This window comes from Papaver somniferum, unplaced genomic scaffold, assembly GCF_003573695.1.
Source record: "Papaver somniferum cultivar HN1 unplaced genomic scaffold, ASM357369v1 unplaced-scaffold_29, whole genome shotgun sequence".
NCBI classification, from domain to species: Eukaryota; Viridiplantae; Streptophyta; class Magnoliopsida; order Ranunculales; family Papaveraceae; genus Papaver; species Papaver somniferum.
In genome coordinates, this window is record NW_020639929.1 from 2786683 (window position 1) to 2809376 (window position 22694).

A 22694-nucleotide genomic window follows, 5' to 3' on the forward strand; every position below is an offset into this window, starting at 1 on the left:
GCAACCTTTCATTTGGTAGCCAGTGGCATGAAATTATGATCAGTATGGCTTTAATATGGTCCAGTTTAGGCGCGACCAAACTAGGGCCAAAGGTTTCCATGCGTTAGCTGGTAACCTTGGACGACTAAGATCTTCATCTTAGATAAAAATTGGTCATTGATTGTTGCAGGCCTTCGTTTTGGTAGCCCCATAGGAAAGGTCGGCATGGTATGGTGCAACAAGGTGGTTGGCATGCCATTGACACATGTGGCATGGCATGCCTTGGCGCGGTTTAGCGGGGCCAAAACTAGGGTTTTGGGCCAAATGTTATCATGTTTTGTTTGGCGACCTTGGACGTCTAGGATTTGCATCTAGGATGGAAGGGTGGTCGTTGATCGTCGCACGCCTTCATTTTGGTAGCCGCATAGGGAAGGCCCGCATGGTGTGGCACGACAAGGTGGTTGGCATGCCATTTGCACATGTGGCATGGCATGCCTTGGCACGGTTTCGCGTGGCCAAAACTAGGGTTTTGGGCCAAAGGTTACCATGCATTGTTTGGCAACGAATGGTTAGGATTTGCATCCAGGATGGAAGGGTGGTCATTGATCGTCGCACGCCTTCGTTTTGGTAGCCGCATGGGGAAGGACGGCATGATATGGCGCGGCAAGGTGGTTGGCATGCCATTGGCACATGTGGCATGGCATGCCTTGGACCGGTTTGGCTTGGCCAAAACTAGGGTTTTGGGCCAAAGGTTACCATGTGTTATTTGGCGACCTTGGACGGCTAGGATTTGCATCAAGGATGGAAGGGTGGTCGTTGATCGTCGCACACCTTCGTTTTGGTAGCCGCATAGGGAAGGCCGACATGGTGGGGCCAAGGCTAATGGCGCAGATGGTTTGGCATAGTGGGGCCAAGGGTTTGGTAAGGACGGCTTGGCATGGTGGGGCCAAGGCAAGGTGCGGTTGGCTTGCCATGGTGGGGCCAAGGGTTTGGCATGCCATTGGCGCATGTTGCGGCTAGCATGGTTGGGGCCAAGGCAAGGCACGGTTGGCTTGGCATGGTGGGGCCAAGGGTTTGGCATGGCATTGGCGCATGGTGCGACTAGCATGGTTGGGGCCAAGGCAAGGCGCGGTTGGCTTGGCATGGTGGGGCCAAGGGTTTGGCATGCCATTGGCGCATGGTGCGGTTAGCATTGTTGGGGCCAAGGCAAGGTGCAGTTGGCTTGGCATGGTGGGGCCGAGGGTTTGGCATGCCATTGGCGCATGGTGCGGCTATCATAGTTGGCATACCTTGGCGCGGTAGACGTGGCTGGCATGGTTTGTCATTGGCACAGTGGTGCGGCTGGCATGGTTGGCATTCCTTAGCGCGGAGATGTGGCTGGCATGGTTGGCATGCCTTGGCGCGGAGATGTGGCTAGCATGGTTGGCATGCCTTGGCGCGGAGATGTGGTTGGCATGGTTTGCCATTGGAACAGTGGTGCGGCTGGCATGGTTGGCATGCCTTGGCGCGGAGATGTGGCTGGCATGGTTTTCCATTGGCATAGTGGTGCGGCTGGCATGGTTGGCATGCCTTGGCGCGGTAGCATGAGAATTAGGGTTTGGTATGTACGAAGATGATGTCGGTCAATACTAAGGGTTCTGTCGTGGAACATGACACATGTATATAAAAAAGGTACCCTGGTAATTCTTACGTAGGTATGTTGAGTGATTCAATAAATGCGCTAGTGGTTGTAGTGACATCATGTCAGATGTAAGGTTTTACGATTTTAACCCTAAGCTAAAAACCACCATCACCAGTGTTTTAATTTGGTTTATAGTTTTTATTTCAATGAGAATAAAAAGGGTTTCAAGTTCGATTTTATTTGGGAACATTCATTTGTTTGCTTTATTTGTGAAATTTAACTGCTGCTGTAACTATGAACCTTCATAGATAGGGTTGAATTTTCTTTGTTGATGTTACTGTCCCAGACTCCCAGCCTTTGCGTTTTAATGCATATTTGAGGCTTGCTTTCTACAAGATGTACCGTACCTGTGGATAACGGCCCCCTAATTTGTTAGCAGCTAACCTTTGCTTATAAAATCTCTTCGGAACATCCAAAGACCGGATATTTTTTTCTTTCCATTTTTTTGGAAACCAACCACTATAAAGATGGGTACCCTAGCTTCCACTCGAGAAGAGGAAGAGATTGCAGGTTTCACAGAAGTTGTACATTGACAGTAAATCAGTGAACTGTACTGTTCTTTGCTGGAAATCCAGATTCATGAAAGTGCTTTGCTCTAAATAGTGCAACCGTAACCCATTATCCACGCATCACTATGTGGAGGCTGGATGCACAAACATTGATATTTACTTACAGATGCAACTAAGAATTTTTGTGTGTAATCTTTATTCAAAATGCAAGCTGATTACATACTCAGTTATTATTGTATTTTCTGTACGCGCGTGTTTACAGTTTACACAGCGATAAGCACTGTTTCCTTCAGTATTTTGAATGCGTTCGAAAAGTTGAATCTGGGTTTTCATGCACAAGCCTGGATGAAATCAGCGCATATAATATATTCTGTTATTGGTCCCTCAAGTGCGACTCCCTTTAATTTGCAGTACTCAAATTTCACGCTGTTCTTTATAAGACAAATTTCACGCTGTTCTTTATAGGACTTCCATAAGCTCTATTCCTGTTAACTCTACCGAGTTTTTAGTTTTTTCTTTTTTGCTTTCGACCCGATAGTAAATTAAATGGGTATCAATGGGATACTTCCGTGATTAAAATTTAACAAAACAATTTGACTAAGAATTATTTTCATGAAATTCTAAACAGATAGACGCCAAAACCAATTCTTACACGGGAATAGTGGGTTAATGTTGCAGTATTATCATTAAGAATCTTAATAACAATTGAAAAGAAGAAAAAAAAAAAAGCTTTCAATTTCCGCTCTGCAAGAAATTGGATCCTTGGCACATCATCTTCTTAAACTCGTCGAGCGAAATCAAACCATCACCATCACAGTCAAAATTCTTCTGAATAATCTTCTTACAATCAGAAATCGACGATTCATCACCTAAAGTTCTCAGAAGCTTCTGAAGCTCACTTGGAGAAATCGAACCATCACCATTAGTATCGACAATAGCGAATGCATCTTCAATATCTTGAACTTGTTTCTCTGAATCAATTCTATTCAATTCAAGAAACTCATTCAAATCTATGAATCCATCTCCGTCTGAATCAACTTCTTTAACCATTGCTTGTAATTCTTCAGCTGTTGCTTCATAACCTAAACTGCTTAATATTGAACCTAATTCTACGTACGATATCTTACCATCTCCATCCGCATCAAATTTCTTGAATACTTCCTCAAATCCCACTGCTACCGTAACAGGTGATGATGATGCCGGATTACTAAGATTTTCACCTTCACTAACTGAAGGAGTCTTGTTGGTTTTCTTTTTCTTGGAGAGAAAAGATAGAAAACCCATGCTTGTTTTTCTTTAAGAGGACGAAAGTGAAAGAAACTTAAAGAGAAGGGAAAATCAGCTTTGAAAGATCAAAAACTATGAACGTGGTATGGTGGTATGTATGGTTTATTATTTGTAGGCAGAAACGAAACGGATAAAGGAAATTGAGATTTTGTGATTGCTTAAAGGAAATCGAGTTTTAGTTGAAGAAGGATTAACTTTAGAAATTTTCCTAGAATCCAGTATTTCTAATATATGCAGGTCTGGGTAATTGGTCTTTCCTGATTAGTCCATGGAACACTCATGCAGTTATGTTCATAAGTTCTGTGTGTAGCCTTGTTTTCGTCTAACAACTCCTAAATCTGCTACCTTGTGTACCGTGTTAATCTTTAATTTTTATTACTTCGGGAACCAATATCCAGTAGCACAAATTGCCGATAAATCGGAGAACAAAGACAAAAGTCAAGTTGTGAAATAAAGATTATTTGAAAGAGTTGGTCAAATTGAAATAATTACTCGGCATCATGATTTTTCAGAATCTTTCGACATAGATTTTGTTGTCTAACTCCTAGCTAGTTTTTCTGGGGGGATGAATATAAATACCCAGAACAAAGTATGTTTACGGTCATAATCATTGGTAAATCCTATGGCAAGGCCTGCAAGTTCTCCTACCTTCACAAAAGTAAAGACGAGTCTTGCTAAATGCGTAACCAGAATGAGGTCAAGTTATTTTCATGTCTTTCCATTGCACGATGTAAACAAAAGTGGGAATGGGGGATTATTGCTAAATATACTAACTGGTCCATATTTGCAAAGAATGGGAACGTTGCAGACTCAAACACTAGCTTACTTCATTGGTATTCATTAGACTTTGTAATACGCCTCGAATTTGAGCTACATCAATCACAAAGAGCGCTGATATTTTTTAGTTTCAGACTCAAGAAGCCACTGTCCTTCCAATCTCACATCGATATTCAAGATCACCTCTCAAACAATACGATGTAATTTAATTAATTTTAGTTATTAGGAAAGCTCGTGACGAGAGCGAAATGGTGGTGCATTTGGAGAGAGTGAAATACAAGAGTCTCTGAAAACAAAAAGAAAAAATTGGTTAGCCTCATTAGAAACGTTAAACTACAAGCGTTATTTGGGGCCGAATCGAACACAAGAATGTTAGGTATAACGACGAATATGATAATAGCTTTATAGGACTCTTTATTTCCGCCTTCTTGAACTTGTTGTTTGTTGTCTTAGATTGTCGAATTCACTTTCGGCTCTTTCTTCCTTTTTGTTTCCGTTTGTATTCATTGGGTTGAGGTACCTTTTCTTTTCAACCGATCGAAGAAAAAAAGGAAAGCTCTCCCGCAACGAGATCAAGGCTTCAATCATAACTATAATTATTCGGGTTATAATTAATTTGCTTTATGCTTGTGCAATGACAGTCACAATACATCTGACACATCACATTCACACAATTTTGACTTAACAGCTTCTTGTGAAAATAGATTATATAAGGAATAAATTAAAGAATACCTCGTTCACGAAAAAGAAATGAACTCCAGTTTGTGTCAACAAAAAAAAGGAAAAAACGAGCTCCAAATAATTAGAGCTTATTGTTTAGAGTCAGTGTTTATGCCATAACATATCAGATCATATCTAGTTCATGTTAAAAAGAACTGCGTATAATAAAAAATATCATTTTAAATGAATGTTTTGTTTGGATGGAAACTTTGATTTGTCAGAAGCACTAATATTTTTCGAGTCAGGTAATTTTCATACTATAACTTACTAGGAACTCAATAAAGAGAAAATTAAAACTCATGGTGGGTGTGGCCGTCTGGGTCATTCTTGAACTGTATGCTGAAACAAAATCAATTGTAAATTAAAATGAGTGATAATCATAATCTGATCGGATGAGTTATGAGAAGCAAAAAAAAGAGGAATAACGCAATTCCAAACAATTTTAGACGGAGGGAAAATCACTTCTTACACGGTGAGATAAAGACATTTAAGGACTTCTGTACCGTATACCCAATCACTAGCTTAATAGGGATACTTGATTATAGTTTTCTCCAACACCCTATGTTCACCAATCCGTTCCAACCTGCACAGACATATCAATATTAAACCGATACCACGATTTTTTTGGATATGAGTTATGACATTTATATACAAAATGGGCCAAATAAAGTAGTGACTGAATATTTCAGGAGACATCTATGAAGTATGAGGACTCGAGCTTATGCCTGAACTATGAGTTAACTGTACTAAAGCTGTCTTCAATTATACTCAGCATTTACACATTACACAATCCCAGGAAACATGATATTTTTCAGCCAAGTCACACTCACACATTCAAGCTGTGTGGTTATATCATGTTTTATGATCCGTCCCATTCAAGAGATTGGTGAAGTAAATGAATATGGTACTCGTCTCAGTTTACAGTCTACACAACATACTGAAATGACATCCGTGTGCTTTGAGCATATGAATCTCAGTGCCATCTCCATCTGGTGATGTTTTGCACTATAAGGATCTATGTTTTTCGAAGATATCGCATTGAGATTTTAACTCTTGTACTTTTACTACTCCCTCTATTCCATTTTACTTGACATCGAAGAGTTTTTCACCCAGATTAAGGAACATCATAGAGAATTAATTTTTTTCAATTCTATCCATATTAACGCCTTTTAAAAATATTATAAATGACCTAGGTTTTAGTTTTTAGATTCTTGAGAAAGTTACCAATTTCATTTTAATTTACTTGGGAAGTACCAAATTTTAGTGCATATATCCTCCATAGAAAATATTTAAAAATTGGAGTTATTGTTTATGTGTTGATTACGATGAGAATTTATGCTCTAGTGTGATTCCAAAGCAAGAGTAAATCAGAGAGAATTTGGGAAAAATAAAAAAACTATCATCTATTTTGGAACAAAAAATAAACCCTAAAACATCAAGTAAATTGAAACGGAGGGAGTAAATTAATTTAGCTCTGCACAAAATTCAACTACTTTGGGTCCTAAGATCGACAATTTTAATTTGATGATAAAACTAAAAAAAGGACAAACAGTCTTTAATTCAAGTGTTAAATTCCAATGCGGCTTCAATCCAAACTTTAAAGTGGGAGTCCTTGCCTTATACCCCTTGAAATTAGTGTTATACTACATCACTGTAGAATTTCAATCATGAGTTTTCTCAATCACTTTAGAATTATTGTTGATGAAAAACTAGGATAAATTCTTTTTTTTTATCGTAACTATGATAAAGTCATTTATAATGAATAATTAGTTTGATGAATTACCGTTGAGGTATTATCATAAGAATCTTAATAACAAGTTTAATTGAAAAGGAAAAAGAAAAGCCTAAACAGAAACCCCAAAACCCAAAAGAATTCAAGAATTCTGTGTTGAATATCTTTAATTTCCGCTTTGCAAGAAATTGGACCCTTGGCACATCATCTTCTTAAACTCCTCCAGCGAAATCAAACCATCACCATCGCAGTCAAAATTCTGAATAATTTTCTTACAATCAGAAATGGACGATTCATCACCTAAAGTTCTCAAAAGCTTCTGAAGCTCACTTGGAGAAATCCAACCATCACCATTAGTATCAATAATAGCGAACGCATCTTCAATATCTTGAACTTGTTTCTCTGAATCAATTCTATTCAATTCAAGAAACTCATTCAAATCTATAAATCCATCTCCATCTGAATCAACTTCTTTAACCATTGCTTGTAATTCTTCAGCTGTTGCTTCATAACCTAAACTGCTTAATATTGAACCTAATTCTACGTACGATATCTTACCATCTCCATCTGCATCAAATTTCTTGAATACTTCTTCAAATCCCACTGCGACAGCAACAGATGATGATGCTGCGCGATTACTAGGATTTTCACCTTCACTAACTGAAGGAGTCTTGTTGGTTTTCTTTTTCTTCGAGAGAAAAGATAGAAAACCCATGCTTGTTTGTTGCGAAGACGACGAAAGAGAAAGAATTGTTGCAAAGACAACGAAAGAGAAAGAAACTTAAAGAGAAGGGAAAATCAGCTTTGAAAGATCAAAAACTATTAACGTGGTAAGGTGGTATGTATGGTTTATTATTTATAGACAGAAAGGAAACGAATTAAGGAAACTGAGATTTTTTTTCTTGATCGGTTAAAGGAAACCGTGTTTTAATCGAAGCAGAATTAATATTTAGAAATCTGCTTAGAATCCAGAATTCTAAATACATGCAGGTCTGTATAATCGGTCTTGCCCGATTAGTCCATGGATCACCGCTCATGAGTTTTTTGTGTAGCCATGCAAAGATCTACATGGTTGATACTTATAAATTGGTAAGATCTACATGATCACGGTAGATCTTATCGGAAGGCATGCAAGAACAAAAGTAAAGACGACTCTTGCTAAATGGGGTCAAGTAAATTACACGTCTTTCCCTTGGGCGATGAAATATTTTAACACAAGTTGGTTAAGGAAATTTTCTTACTGCTTTGGAATCTTGTACATATTGGCTGATACAACAAACTGTGACACAGACACGCGCGATGACCTGACTCGGAACCCGCCCAACTTAATCCAATGGGTATAAGCCTTTAAGGTGCAGGCCTAGGCCTATGCCCATCCTCTAAAGGATTGACGCTGCCTTCGAAATTACCAGCAGAACATCATTTCTTTTTTAATCGGTAAACAGCATAAACATCATTTTAAAATATCGTACTTATCCATAATGACTCAAACACTTGCCTACTTCATTGGTCTTCATTATACTTCGTATACGCCTTGAATATGAGCTACACCAATCATAAAGAGCGCTGAGTTTTTTATTTTCAGACTCAAAAAGCCACTGTCCTTCCAATCTCACATCGATATTCAAGATCACCAGATATCCTAAGATATCTTTTTTTTTTCCCGAGGAAAAAGGTTATATTAAAAGGAAAAAAGAAAAGAAATCTTTTTACAGAGTTCAAAGTGAATCACTCATTCGTAAGATCTTCTCAATTGCTCCAAATGAGACTAGGGGCAACAAATTTGAAAAGACCACAAAATTACAAGTTGTTTCACAAGATCTATGGTCTCTGCTGCATTTTTCTGACGATCACCAAAAACTCTTCCATTCGTCTCCTTCCACAAAGTCCAACATATGGCGTACGTAATGGATAATCGTCCATACCTCTACCATGAAGCACATTAGTCGACCAAGCTTCAAACAAATTGATCAAAGTTCTCGGCATAGGCCAAGAGATTTTGAAAGCCTCAATAAAATAATCTCATATCTCAAACGAGTAGGTGCAATGCATAAGTATTTGATTTGTTGTCTCCTTCTCACCATTGCATAGAACACATAAATCAGTTTCAATGTCTATACCTCTATGTGCCAACATGTCCCCAGTCGGAAGAGAATCATGAAAAAAAGCACAAAGAACGAAGCTTACCTTGTTAGGGATATTTCCTTTCCACAAGTGTTTGTCGAAGTTACAAGAGTCTAAATTACCTGCCAAAGCCTCATAACACTTTTGAACACTGAAATTCTCTATAATAACCAATTCATCATCCTCTGCTACAAGCTCCGGTAAGTGAAAAACATCATGTCTCAGCAAATCCCATTCCAACTGCTCATTCGCATTCAACACCTTCTTGAAATCACAACTCCAAATATTATCCAATCATATCAGCAATAGTCGCATCCTTCTCCTTAGCATCTTTATAGACAAGGGGAAAGAGGTCTTGCAATCTCCCTCTATCTAACCATTTATCCTTCCAGAACTTAATTCCTTTGCCATTTCTTACCGTGAAATGTGACATAGATTAAACTGTTAGAACCATATTCACTACGTTCTTCCAAAGACTTCTACCATGTGGCTTTGAATCAACATCCGACATTAGCAACTCCGTGTTTCTCTTGAGCTTTTGGTTCACAATCTTCCTTCAAAGACTGTTTTTGTTCTTCGAGTATCTCCAAATCCACTTCACCAATAAAGATTGATTAGTATTCCTCAAAACCTTCACTTCTAACCCTCCATTCTCTTTCAGCATGCAGATTTTAGTCCAACCTACCCAAACTAATATCCTTCTACCTTCCGCAGCACCCCACAGAAAATGACGCATAATCTGAATCATCTTTTTCTCCACACTAACCGGAAGGTGAAGTAAAGACAAATAATAAATTGGTAAACTTGCAAGAAAACTCTTGATAAGAATAAGTCTACCTGCTTTATTCAATTTTCTTTTCGTCCAAGACGCCAACTTCTGCTCCATTCTGATGAGAACATACACCCACACCGAAATACTACACCAGTGCTCCCCAATAGGAATTCCAAGATAAATGAAAGGCAACTTTTTCGTCTTGCATTCAAGCTCCCTAGATAAAACCTTAATCACCTCATCAGCTCCAAAACTTATCATTGTACTCTTATCTAAATTCAATTTCAAACCGGTAATAGATTCAAAAACCGCCAAAATAATCAAGAGTCTTCTAACTTCTTCCACAGTTGCATCGATAAAGATAAGCGTATCATCAACAAATTGGAGGTGAGAAATAATATAACCATTTTCAACAACCTGAAAACCTGAAAGCTGACCTCTCTGCTCTGCATCATTAATCAATTTAGAAAGTACCTCTACCATCAATTTTGAACTTTTCCATCGAGCTACCATTAACTAAAACAGACAAATGACAAGAATTAACGCACCATTTGATCCATTGTATCCATTTAGCACCAAAATCATGATTTTGCAAAATTGAAAATAAAGATTGCCAATTGACGTTGTCGAAAGCTTTCTCCATATCAATTTTACAAACAATATCAAGCTTCTTATCCTTCAACCTGCTATCCACACATTCATGAGCAATGAGAAATCCGTCAAGAATTTGTTTTTCATGAATAAATTCTCCTTGAAAGTCAAAATTCAGATCCGGCATCATGTATACACTCCCGACAAGACTCAGAGGCCTAAAGTCTTTGGGTGTACAAGAGTCCTCCTTCTTCGGAATCAACGTAATAAAAGAACAATATCAATAGAGCCGAACTTGTTAAAATCTTTAAAGAGCTTCATTAGATCGTCTTTTATAACGCTCCAGCAACTCTTATAAAATTTAGTTGTAAACCCATCTGGGCCTGGTGCCTTGTTGCTCCCCATCTTCCTAATCACATCCCATACCTCAGGAAATTTTTTATCAGCCTCCTTAATTGATGGAAAACATAGATTCTCCATACTCGAATGCACCTCGTTCCTTTGAGAGAAAAGATTAATATAAAAGCTTCTTATCTCCTCCCTAATAATATTTGGCTCAAACAATCTGTTCCTCCTACTTGAAGCTTGACAATCGTATTACGCTTCTTTCTCGCACTTGCAATGCTATGAAAATAACGTGTATTTGAATCCCCCACCGGAAGTCATTATGCTTTTTCCTCAACTGCCATTTTCTTGCTTCCATAGATTCTATGCTCTTCAACTTTAACTTGCATTGAGTTCTATCCTCCAGCTGATGGTGTTGCAGTGCACCAGTTTCTTCCAAAATATTGAGCTCCTGAATTCTTCCTGTAAGTTCAGCCTTATCCCTCGAAATACCCCCAAACTCCCTCAATCTCCACGGCTTGATAAGATGCTTCAAGTTTTGAAGCTTTAGAAAAAAACTGGAACTCGCACTCCCTATATAGTTCATAACACCCCACCACTGTTGTACGTTCTTCACGAAGTCCTTGTGCTCTACCCACACCCTATCAAGCTTAAAATAAGGCTTAGAAGTCGCAACCGGTTCTGAAATCATCAAAATGGGGTTATGATCTGAAATCGTTCTCGTTAACACAACATGTAAGGCATTAGGAAATACCACCTCAAAGTCATGGCTAAACAAGAAACGATCTAACCTGCAAAGAAGAGGAATAACTTGATTATTCGACCAAGTAAAAGCACCTCCTATTAAAGGTTGGTCAATTAATTCGTGCTCCTGAATGAAGTTATTCAACAAGGAAGTATTCCTCCTATCTCCTACTCCTCGATTTCTCTCTTCTCCTGATCGAACCGCATCCATATCACCCGCAATACAAATAGGTCCACTCCACCATCTTCTCGTCGCATCCATATCAACCCAAAAATCCGTTCTAGAATTATATTCACATGTATGTTCACATGGACTGTAAGCGTCAACAACAGCCCACTTGAAGCCATTAACTCTAGTTGAGAAAACTGAAGCAATGTTGTTAAAGCCAAGTCTTTCATCTAACTTTTCGAACCTAGAACTATCCCATATGGTTAATAATCCACCACTGCTCCCCACCGATGGGATATAAAACCAATCAAAGTTGTCATCATACCATAATTGTCTCGCAAACCAATGAGACATAAACTGAATTTTTGTTTCCTGAATCAAACACACCGCACACCTCTGAGCAACAATTGTATTCTTAACAGATACTCGTTTATCGAAATCATTCATACCTCTGATATTCCAGCATAGGATTTTAAAATCAATTTAAAATAACTTCTTCCCTTTCTGCACGTATACCCTCAATATTATTACCTTCTTCGCCGCCACTAAGATTATTCTCCTCCTCTTCATGCCTATCCAAAACATCCTCACCCTCCTCTTCAACTGCATTAGTTGTGTCCTGCACAGTATCATCTGTATTCTGGAAACGCTGTCGATAACTCATGACCAGGTTGGTCATATTCCTCCTCAACGTTTCTTTATGCACTTCATTGATACTACCGTAGCTACATGCTACTTGAATGAGAGACTGAACTGTTTTCTCAATCAACAAGTCTTCATTAACCTCATTAACTTCTTTCATATGTCGTACATCTTCTAAATTCTGCACAACATTATCCTCCAAAACCTTTCTAGATGACTTCGCAGTAGACCCAAATTCTCCACCTGCTGTAGAGTCGTTATTTTCTGAAATCTCTGTACTAGAATCCTCCACCTGCTGTAATGGTGAGTACCTGGACCCAAATCCAGAATTTGGTTTTGTTTTCGATTTAGTGCTTTTGGTCAGGTCTCCATTTCTCCTTGACCTTGGAATGAAAACCCAACTGCCATCTCTTCCTTCACCCAAGTTATTACCCATATTTCTAGTCTATCACTCATATGTCCCGTGCTGTTCTCATTCAGATCAGCAGTCCTTGAAGTATTTCTCGGACGATACGATGTAATTTAATTAATTAGCAGGAAAGCTCTCGGTGAGACTCCGCAATGAGATCAAGGCTTCAAGCATGACTATCAATATTTTGGTTAAAACTGTGCTTAATGCTTGTGAAATGACAGGATACAGTAGAACTTCGATAAATTAATTACTTCGCTAAAATAATAAAATTCTCGGATACAAATTAAGTTTGGGTAAGCTAAATTTAAACTCGGTAAATTAATAAATTCGCTAAAATAATAATTTTCTTTGGTACCAACAGTATTAATTTGTCGAAATTTGGTTGTTGAGGGATAAAAATTAGGATTGTTTACGAAATACATTTGAAAACATGCATAAACATACATCTGACACGTTCACACAATTTTGACTTAACTGCTTCTTGTGAAAATAGATTATTGAAGGAATGAATCAAAAGCTACCTAGTTCACGTAAAAGAAAATAATGAACTCCAAATGATTAGAGTTTTTTAGAGTCAGTGTTTTTTGCGAAGATGTTGTGCGAACAGCGAGATAACAGCGGATCTCGCATGGCAGCTTAACGTGGAGGATAGAGAAAAGTTTTTTCTATCCATGTCATCATTGATAACACGCAACACCAGAATACAAAATACAAATTAACAACTTGATTTCTATTTCAAAGTGGTAATGGTTTTGTTTTGTGAGATCGTTCCGGATTCACCAAAACTAGTCGATTCAAGTATCAATTTATAAAACAAGCCTCAATTATTTTTGAATCTAACTAGTTGCATAAACGATTTTTTTTGGGAAAATTAAAAAAGTGTCCACGTGGGAAAATGCATTTAGAAAAATGCCCATATTTTTTTCATAATTAACTTCTCATCTAACTTGATAAGATTTCAGTGGGCGCAAACTTCTCACTCTTCTAGAATATCATAATATCATCTTTACTGTCTGTTTGATTAATCAACGGCTCAAGCATAAAAGATAAGAGCAGTTCCTATGGAATGAACAAACTTGAAGTTTGTTCATTTTGTTCCCACTATGGACTCAACAAACATGAAAAATGGATGTTGAAGCCAACAAATTTGTACATTTGTTCATTGAGTTGGAACATGTATCGCCCGCTTGATGAAAGACCGGGCGGGCTTGCCTCCAGCGCTGGCGTTTGTACCAAAAACGCTGGCGCTTTAGCCAACAACGCTGGCGATTGTCTTTCCACCGCCCGCTTGTAGTTCAAACGCCAACATTTTTTTAACACGCCGAGTTTTTTTAAACGCCAACTACTCCTTCCATCCAACGGCTGTTACTCACTTTTGTTCCCCTATAAATTCGGTTCATCTCCAGACTTAAAACTCACACCTTCTTCATCACTACCTCAAAATTACACAATTTCATACCATCTCAGTTTTTTTTTTGTTCATCTCCAAAAAAAAAACTATTCATATCAACTTAATTTACCAGAAAAAATCTCATCTCTACAAATTTTATTTTTAACAAATATGGCATCCTCATAACACGATCACAACAATGATCACAACACCGATCACAACAACGATCACCATAACAAACACCACAACAATCACAATAAGAAACACAACAAAGAAGCGCAAGAATTCTTGGTGTCAAGTATACGATGGATGAAGACGAGTCACTTTGCAGAAGTTATGTTTTATTTACACAAGATGAAATCAGTGATATTTATCAAGAAAAAAGAACTTTTTACGATAAGATTTTACAAAAATTTAGTGAAGAAACAGGTAACCCCAATAGACGTGATGGCGATGGGTTGTCTCATCGTTCTCATGCAATCAGCAGCCGTTAGTGAATATGTAGCTTTGATCACTCGAATGTGGCACAACATAAAAAGTGGTGAAGGCGAACCGGATGTGGAACGAAGATGTCGGGAAGAGTGGCAAAGATCCCACAAAACAAGCTTCCAACATGAAACTTGTTTCACCATTTTGAGGGTGCTTAACAAGTTTAATCCACACTTGATGGAAGGTCATCAAGTGCATGCAAGATCACCACATGGTCCAATCACGCAGGATTTTCAGAATGGAGGGCCTTCTTCCTCACCTGATGGAACTCCAAGTAGTCAGGAAAAACACAAAACTAATCTAGACGTTAACGGCAACGTCAAGAGAAGAAGAGGAGCTGGTCAGAAAGCTGCTAAAGCAGAGAGAGACGCAACCCAACGAGCAACAGAAGGAGGTTCAAGCGAGTTCAACTATGTTGATCACAAGGAATTTGAGATGCAGATAGCTAGAAGCAGATAGAGTCAGAGACCGTGGAATTGCTTTAATAATAAAAAAAAAAAATGTCGTCTTTCGCGAGAACAATACCACATGGATAATAAGCTTTCCAAGTTACTCTCCTTGAATACTCGACTAATGAATGAACGAAAATATGCTGCATAGACTAAGCAAATGGATGCGGTCGAACAAAAACAAGCCCAGGCCGAACAAGAACAAGTCAATGAACAAGTCCCCCCTCTTCAAACTGTCCCCCCTCAAAAAACTGGCCAGTATGTGAATGTGGAAGAAGACGAAGATGATGACTCGGAAGAAAACGAAGATGAATACAGTCTTGCTAAATGATTTTAATTCTTGTTTAAGATTAATTTGATTCAGTGCAGTCGTTTATCCAGTTTATTTTAATTTAATTGTAATCATTTATTTAAAATTACTTTTAATATAATTGCCTCAATTTTAATTTTTAGTGTAGTCGTTTAAACAAAGAATTTTAAATTAAAAAATATATTAATTAAAATAAACTACAATACTAAATTGAAAATAACATCTATTTGCCTCTCCCTCTGCTTCGCTACCGCGCACCGTCTCTTGCTCCTTTTAAAGTCCAAAGGTGCTTAGTTAAATCTTGTTTTAGTTGTGCATAGATTCCATGATTGTGGAGTGTGTCAGTGGTAAGTCTATATTCTCTTACCGGACGCCCATGCTCTGCCACAAGATTCGGCCTCAAATTTTCATTTGGAAAACTAGTCCAGGTTGGGTCACGCCTGGTTTTTTCAATGACCATGTTATGCAGAATGATACAAGTCAGCATAATTTTGTTGATTTCTTGAATATCAAAAAAGCGTGCTGGACCAGCTATGATGGCAAAATTCATTTTCAGTATTCCAAAAGCGCGTTCAACATCCTTTTTGCATTTCATTTGTTGGGTGTTAAAGTACTTCATATCCTTCGAAGACGTCGGACCAAAGCTTACTTGTTTATAAGCTTGAACCATAGTTGACCATTATGGATAGATTCCGTCTGCTAGATAACAACCCTGAGTGTAGTGATGACCGTTGATGGTGAAATTACAGTGCAGCGCGACCCTATTTTTAAGATCTTCAAACAATGGTGACTTATATAAAACGTTGAGATCGTTATTTGAACCCGGGAGTCCATAAAAGGCATGCCAAAACCAACAATCATAAGTAGCTGAAGCTTCCAAAACTACAGTTGGTTTTGTATAATAACCCTTATATTGTCCTTCACATTCAACCGGCGCGCATGCCACGTCCAGTGCATGCAGTCAAGACTACCTAGCATTCCTGGAAAACCCCTCTTGGTGTTTTCTGCAGTTATTCTTTGAACATCTTCCTGAGTAGGTTTTCTTAAAAAGGTTGGACCAAAATGCTTGACTATTGTTTCGCAAAACAATTTGAGATACCTAAAGGCGGTTGTTTTCCCAATACGGATGTAATCATCCGTGGAATCCGCGGGTACCCCGTAACATAGTATACGGAGGACCGCAGCGAACTTTTGTTCGGGACTAAAACCTCGTACATGTCGTACATCATACTGATAATTAAATAAAGGTTTTACATGACAAAGATCGGCAATAATCCTTTGCGTTAAGTTGCGGCCCATGCGGAATCGTGGCTGAAAATTCTCATCGGAATAGACACAATCAGGATTAAAATAATCATGCATCATCTTTTCGTGGTAAAAATATCGATCTCGCCACGTCCATCTTCTAGTCGCAACTTCATATGGCTCTAAAGACTTTGGCATGATCCCGGTTGTAATTGTAACATAAAATTTCATCTTCTTCTATCTTGATCTGCATCTTCATCCATTTGACGCAAAAAATACATACACATTCATCTTCTTCGTACAACATTTCATTCATCTCCATATCTTCCTCAGAAGAATTAAAATCAGAATTCATAGTTGAAAATTGAAATTAATTAAATCTAAGAAAAGATTGATCAGATGAAAGATTGTTGTGAATTTGTGAGATCAAACTCGAACCGTATTTATAGAGGTAGAAACTAGTCGTTCGGTGACCGTTGAAAAGTTGTCGTTGGCGGTCTTGACTCAAACGCTAGCGACGCTGTTGCGCACGCTCGCGTTTTTCCCAACAACGCCAGCGCTGGTAGTTCGATCGCCAGCGCCAGACGTTCATCCTCGCGCTTAACTATCAATAGCCCACTTCTTTTCCGTAGTGCAAAATCCTATTTGACCATCCACGTGGCTTAACAAACATTTTCATTTGAAAATCGCCATAGGAATTTCCCTAAGGGAGTGGGTTGAGTGGAGGACGTGTCCATCTAATGTGTGAACGTACTGCGTACAAACAGGTGAGTGGGTTAAGTGGAGGACATGTCCATTTAATATGTTTGTCATAAAGAGTATCGAATCAAATTTTTTAAAGTTCATTCACTTATGCTACTGTGAATTACAGAGAAGTGAAGATGGTATTGTTCGTCTTTTCATCTTGTTTTCTTTATCTTTCGGCCGATTGAAGTGGATTTCTTCTTCTGATACAACATCAAAAAATTGGAGATTTTTGAACATGGATTCGAATTGGTTCTAACCAATAAAGCCTCTTGATCTGGATTTGCTTGAGAATAATTGATTCAATTAATTCTAAAGTCGATTGAAACAAGATATAGTGTTGCTTTCATTGATTTTCATGGCTAGGTTCACGTTCAATTTGAATTCACGGTAACATAAGATTAAATTTTGGGATTCTTGGTACGGATTCGTTTTGAGAATAAAATTTTTAATTGGGTAGTTAGATTTTTAAATGAATTGATGATTTCCAACTGATGCAAACCCAAACTAGATATCCAAGGTAATCTAATTTTTCCCTCTAACTGTTTGTCAAAATGCTTAATAGAACAATGAGTATGGTTTAATTTGCGGCAATTCTAATGATTGATTATCAATGAGTATGGTTAAATTCTGATGTTGAAGAATCGAAGAAGATGAATTGTTGTGGGTTGTTGGTGTGAATGATAATGATATTACAGATGATGGTGTTTCTCAAATGGAAATTTTGGCAGCAGCATTGTGGTTGTTGGTGGTGGTCTCTGTTGAAGATGAAAAATGAATTAGAACAATGAATTATATGGTGGTGTAGGACAAGGATTTGAGAAGAACAGGTTGGGTTATGGTGATTATCATGGATCTGTGAATGGGTTAGAACTTGAGATGGAATCTGGTAATCGATGGATTTGAAGAATGTGGTGGTTGTGTTCACTTAAGAGAGTTGGATGGAATTGCATATGGCTAGCCAGTATGGTTCACCAATTGGAGTTTTGAGCTGAGGTTGGTATTGATTGTTGTTGCAGGTGGTCGTATAGCTGAATGCAGAAGGCTGAAGTGCTGGTACTGTTGCTTGTTGTGATTGTAATGGTGTTTGAGCCAGGAAATGAACTGAATGAGTTGAACTTGCAGCGACTAGTAATGGAGAATATGCAGGCATGAATTGCAGTTTGGAATGGGCCGGTACTGGGGAATAAGATGAATAGTGTGTTGGTTGTACACCGAGTCATCTTGTGACTCATTTTGTGTACTGAGTCAACTCGAATTTAACTGAGACATCGGTCCAGCTTTGGCCAACCCAACTGAATCAAGGGCTAAAAATATCTTTTTACATGAGCATTTAAGGCCACCCGTCCTCTAACGGCCGTTGACCGTTTTTTTGAAAAAACAGATGGAGAAACAAACGACATGGGCATCAAATTAATTATGAAAAAAACGTGGCCATTTTTTAAATGTATTTTCCCACATTAGAATTTTATTAATTCGCTTGATTGTCGATGTTGTTGCCCTTAAATCTCCTCTACCGGATCCCTGATTGTTTTGTTATTGTAAAAATTTCCATGATAATGTTTAATTTTTTGGTTTGATTGTATAGAAGTTAGGGTACCGGTAACTTTTTTTTTTTTTTTTTTTTTTTTTTTTTTTTTGTGATTTCCTATTTGATTTGTAATTGTTTATCTATGTTTTAATTGTATATTAAATAAATTACACAAAAAACTTTCCTAATAACTTCAAAGAAAAATCAATTTCTTTTGTGGTAGCAGTAATAATATCCTGCTTCAAGATAGTACATCCATGGTGACTTGTACAAACACAGAGAAAAATTAGGGTTTCTGTTCAAGTCAAAACATAATTTTAAGCTCCATAGTACCATTGGATTTTAAAATTTTATTCTGCTTTGTGATCCATATAAATGGTGATACAAATGGTTAATCATAAAAAATCTGTAAACCAAAAAAAGATGTGGAAATGAAGAAAAAGTTCTATTTTTCAAATAATCCATTCAATTTTTCTGGGGAGGTGGATAAAATGTAGAATGTCTCTCTCCTCCACATCGGTTTCCAAATAGGATCAACTGTCACTAAGTTGTTATTCCGCTGTTCATGTGGCATGATTGGTGTTTTTTGCCATTATATATCCAGTTCGTTTTAAAAAGAATTGCGCGCATACATATAATGAAAAAAAATCGTTCCAAATCAATGTTTGTGTTTTAGGATGGAAACTTCGATTTGTCGGAAGAACTTACTATGAATAAAATTGGGAATTCAATAAAGACAAATTTGAAACTTGTGGGTTTGGCGGTCTGGGTCATTCTTGAACTGTTAAAACAAAATCAATTGGAAATCAAAATGAGTGATAATCATAATCGGATCGGATGAGTTATGAGAAGCAAAAAAGGAGGAATAATGCCATTTGCAATTAAACAATTTTAGACGGAGGGAAATCATTTCTTGCACCGTGAGATTATAGTTTTCTCGAACACCCTATGTTCACCAATCCGTTCCAAACTGCACAGACGTATCAATATTAAACCGAATACCACTATTCTTTTGGATATGAATTATGACATTCATATACAAAATGGGCCAAATAAAGTAACGACTCATTCTGCATATTTCAGGAGACACCTATGATTCTGTGAAGTAAGAAGACTTGAGCTTATGCCTGAACTATATTAGTTAAGTGTAATAAAGCTGTCTTCTATTATACTGAGCATTTACACGTTACAGAATGCCCCAAAATGGACCCTAAGATTGTGAAAATACCACGGAAGTTACGGAAAAGATTAAAATGCCTTATTCCGTTACTTTTATCTTAAATAATCAAAATGTCCCAGTTTGACTAGTCAACTGTATTCTGAATTGACGATTTTTCCCTTCGATTAAAATGACGATAGACGTGCTACAGATGCATGTGCTAATAATTTTGTTAGACACGTGGAAAAATAAACCCTTGACACGTATGCAGAGTAAAATGTTGACACGTGAACTTTGGTAGACACCTGTACCGCACGAGTGGGTTCGTACGTGTGCTTCTAGTCTTATCTTCAACCTTGGTCAAGAGAGAGACTTATTTTTCAAGGCTGAATTGGGGGCCATGGAAATTAATTGGGGGCCAGGACACATTTTATACCTACACCAAAAGATATACGAGGCTTTCAAAATGATGGTGAAATAACTATTTTACCCTTCTCTAATAACTTCTTCTCCTCTCATTCTTCTTCTCCTCCGCTCCCTCTCTCCCACTGTTTCCCATTCCATTAACGACTTCCGAGAAAAAAAAAATCTCACCGATTCATCGTCGTAAGTGAACTAAAAAACATTAGGTTTTCAACTGCAAAATTGCAGTTACAGTTCCAGGGTCGTTAACCACGTTTTTTTATTGTTTAACGATTTTTGATATGCATGTTGAATTGATAAAAAATCGTTAAACATTAGGGTGTAGTAGATAACGACCATAAACCTGGTTTTCTGCCCTAGAATAGTGTCGTCTAGGGATTTCTAAATCGCTAACGACTCTATATGATACAAAATTTGTTCCCTGTTCAAAAAATAGGAAGGGTCGTCATGTCAAATGGTTGTAGTCGTTAACTATGTTGAAGGGTCGTCATGTGAAGTCGTTAACGATGTTGAAGGGTCGTTTGGTTTTATAAATTTTGTTTGCCGACCCTTGATCTATGAAATGGCTCGCTAGGGTCGTCAGTATATAGGAATGCCTAATTAACGACCCTAAGAGTAACATCTTCAGAGAGTAAAAAGTTTTAGAGTCGTTGGGTTCTAAACATATTAAGTTAACGACTCTATATGACCTAACTAGCTGGAGTCGTCAATTATATCACACTTGGTTGACGATTTTTCATAACCTGCAAAAGTTGCAGGTTTGAGTCGTCAAAGGTTGTGTCAACTAATTGCCGACTCCTTAGAGTTGTTCGTTTATTACCCTCTCGACTTAACGACCCTCACTCTGAGTAGTTGCATAGTGTACATGAATCGACCATTTGGGGCATCATTCATACAATTTGAAGAGTATAGGAAGTTTACCTGATTGTTTTGAGCTTCGGGTTCTTCATTTTGAGGATTGGTTCCTTCATTTTGCGCAATATGATTCCTCTACTGGCATCCCCCAAAAACTCAACTTCTTCCTCTCCACAAAACAAAAACACAATTTTTTTTATCAAAACTTTATCCCTAAATCTGATTTTAATCTAATTAAACTAATTAATAATTAATTAACTTAATTACCACTAATGATTTGAGATAGTTTAGCCATTTAAAAAAATTGGGGATAAGGGATAACCCCCAATTACTATTTCATGACCTTTTTGTCTTGTATCAGACACACAAAAAAAAGCACCAGACCTATATAGAGAGAAAGAGATTGAGAGACAGAGAGAGATCGAGAGACAGAGAAGATAAGATCCGCGTTCGAGAACAGTGAAGAACAAGTAATTTCCCTTTCTTCGTTAAACCCTAATTTTGTTTTATGATTTCTGATTTTCGAATCGTTTGTTTTTCTTGAAGCCCCAACCTTGTGAAAATGGTATATGTGATTTACGAACTTAGGGTTTCAGAGACTTGAAATGAAATTAGGGTTTCAGAAGCCCAAGTTGTAATTAGGGTTTCAGCGAAACGAAATTAGGTATTATAATTTGGGGTTTTTCAATTTTAACAGATGAAATCGGTTTATATGATGATTTATAATTGTGTCTTTGTCTCTCTTTCTCTGAATTTTGTCTATCTATTTTGCTTTATAACCATGGCATGGCTAAGAATGAATCTACTAAATGAGCTTTTTAGTGTGTTGATTAATTCTGATTACTGCATTATAACCTATATCTTATATGTTTCAAATTGTATCCACATAAAGATTGATTGACAGAATTGCCTAAGCTTTCAAGTATTGGTTGACATTTATTCAGACTTCTCATAGAATGTTTGATAGAATGACAACCCTGATGTAATGATTGGGGATTGATTTGGTTGTGAAGCACTTTCCATGATAACCCTATATTCACATTCAGTTTGGTTGTTGTTGCAAGTAATAAAGAAATGGAAAATGTAGAGGGGAAGTTGTTTATGCTTCATGATTAGTTGCTGAAACTCGGAGCTACTGAAGCTCTGTTATTTGAATGGACTACTAGTTTCTCTTTTAGTATGTGATCTTAAAGGTCTTACTAAGGTTAGCATTTTTACTTTGTTAGTTTATACTTTGAGCATCTTACTTTGTTGATGTGTTCTGTGTTTGTAAAATGTGAAAATTAGCATATTGAAGATGGATATAAAATCTCCTTGTATGTGTATCGACAAAAACATATCACTCTCTCTGAATGCATGTCCACTAGTGAATATAGAAAGGCCATAATCAGTACATATCTTAACGAAATTGAGCGATATATTATGAAAATTGTTTCTTATTCATGTTCCCTCTCCATTTCCAGTGTAATTTGGATTTCATATAGAGATTAGGTTATATTTGAGTCTTTGGATTTCTAGTGGAATGCATGTCCACTAGTGTAATGTGCACACTTTGTTGTAGAATTACGGGATATTATTTTATTTTTGTATATAATTGAGTGTTCATAGTACAATT

The 22694-nt window shown here is 37.5% G+C and overlaps 2 protein-coding genes across 2 annotated transcripts; both read right to left on the reverse strand.

Annotated features, from left to right (window-relative positions):
• Positions 1-2901: 2901 nt before the first annotated feature.
• Positions 2902-3554, reverse strand: LOC113341410 (probable calcium-binding protein CML25). Its single transcript, XM_026586296.1, has one exon. It carries the CDS (start codon positions 3451-3453, stop codon positions 2902-2904), a length of 552 nt encoding a protein of 183 aa, XP_026442081.1. The 5' UTR covers positions 3454-3554.
• A 7192-nt stretch (positions 3555-10746) lies between these two features.
• On the reverse strand, positions 10747-11877 carry LOC113341411. The gene has a single exon (XM_026586297.1). It carries the CDS (start codon positions 11875-11877, stop codon positions 10747-10749), a length of 1131 nt encoding a protein of 376 aa, XP_026442082.1.
• Positions 11878-22694: the final 10817 nt, after the last annotated feature.

Bases quoted from the DNA above. Each gene is read 5' to 3' on its own strand.
- LOC113341411 (XM_026586297.1), bottom strand. From the start codon at position 11,877: ATGAATGATTTCGATAAACGAGTATCTGTTAAGAATACAATTGTTGCT.
- LOC113341410 (XM_026586296.1), bottom strand. From the start codon at position 3,453: ATGGGTTTTCTATCTTTTCTCTCCAAGAAAAAGAAAACCAACAAGACT.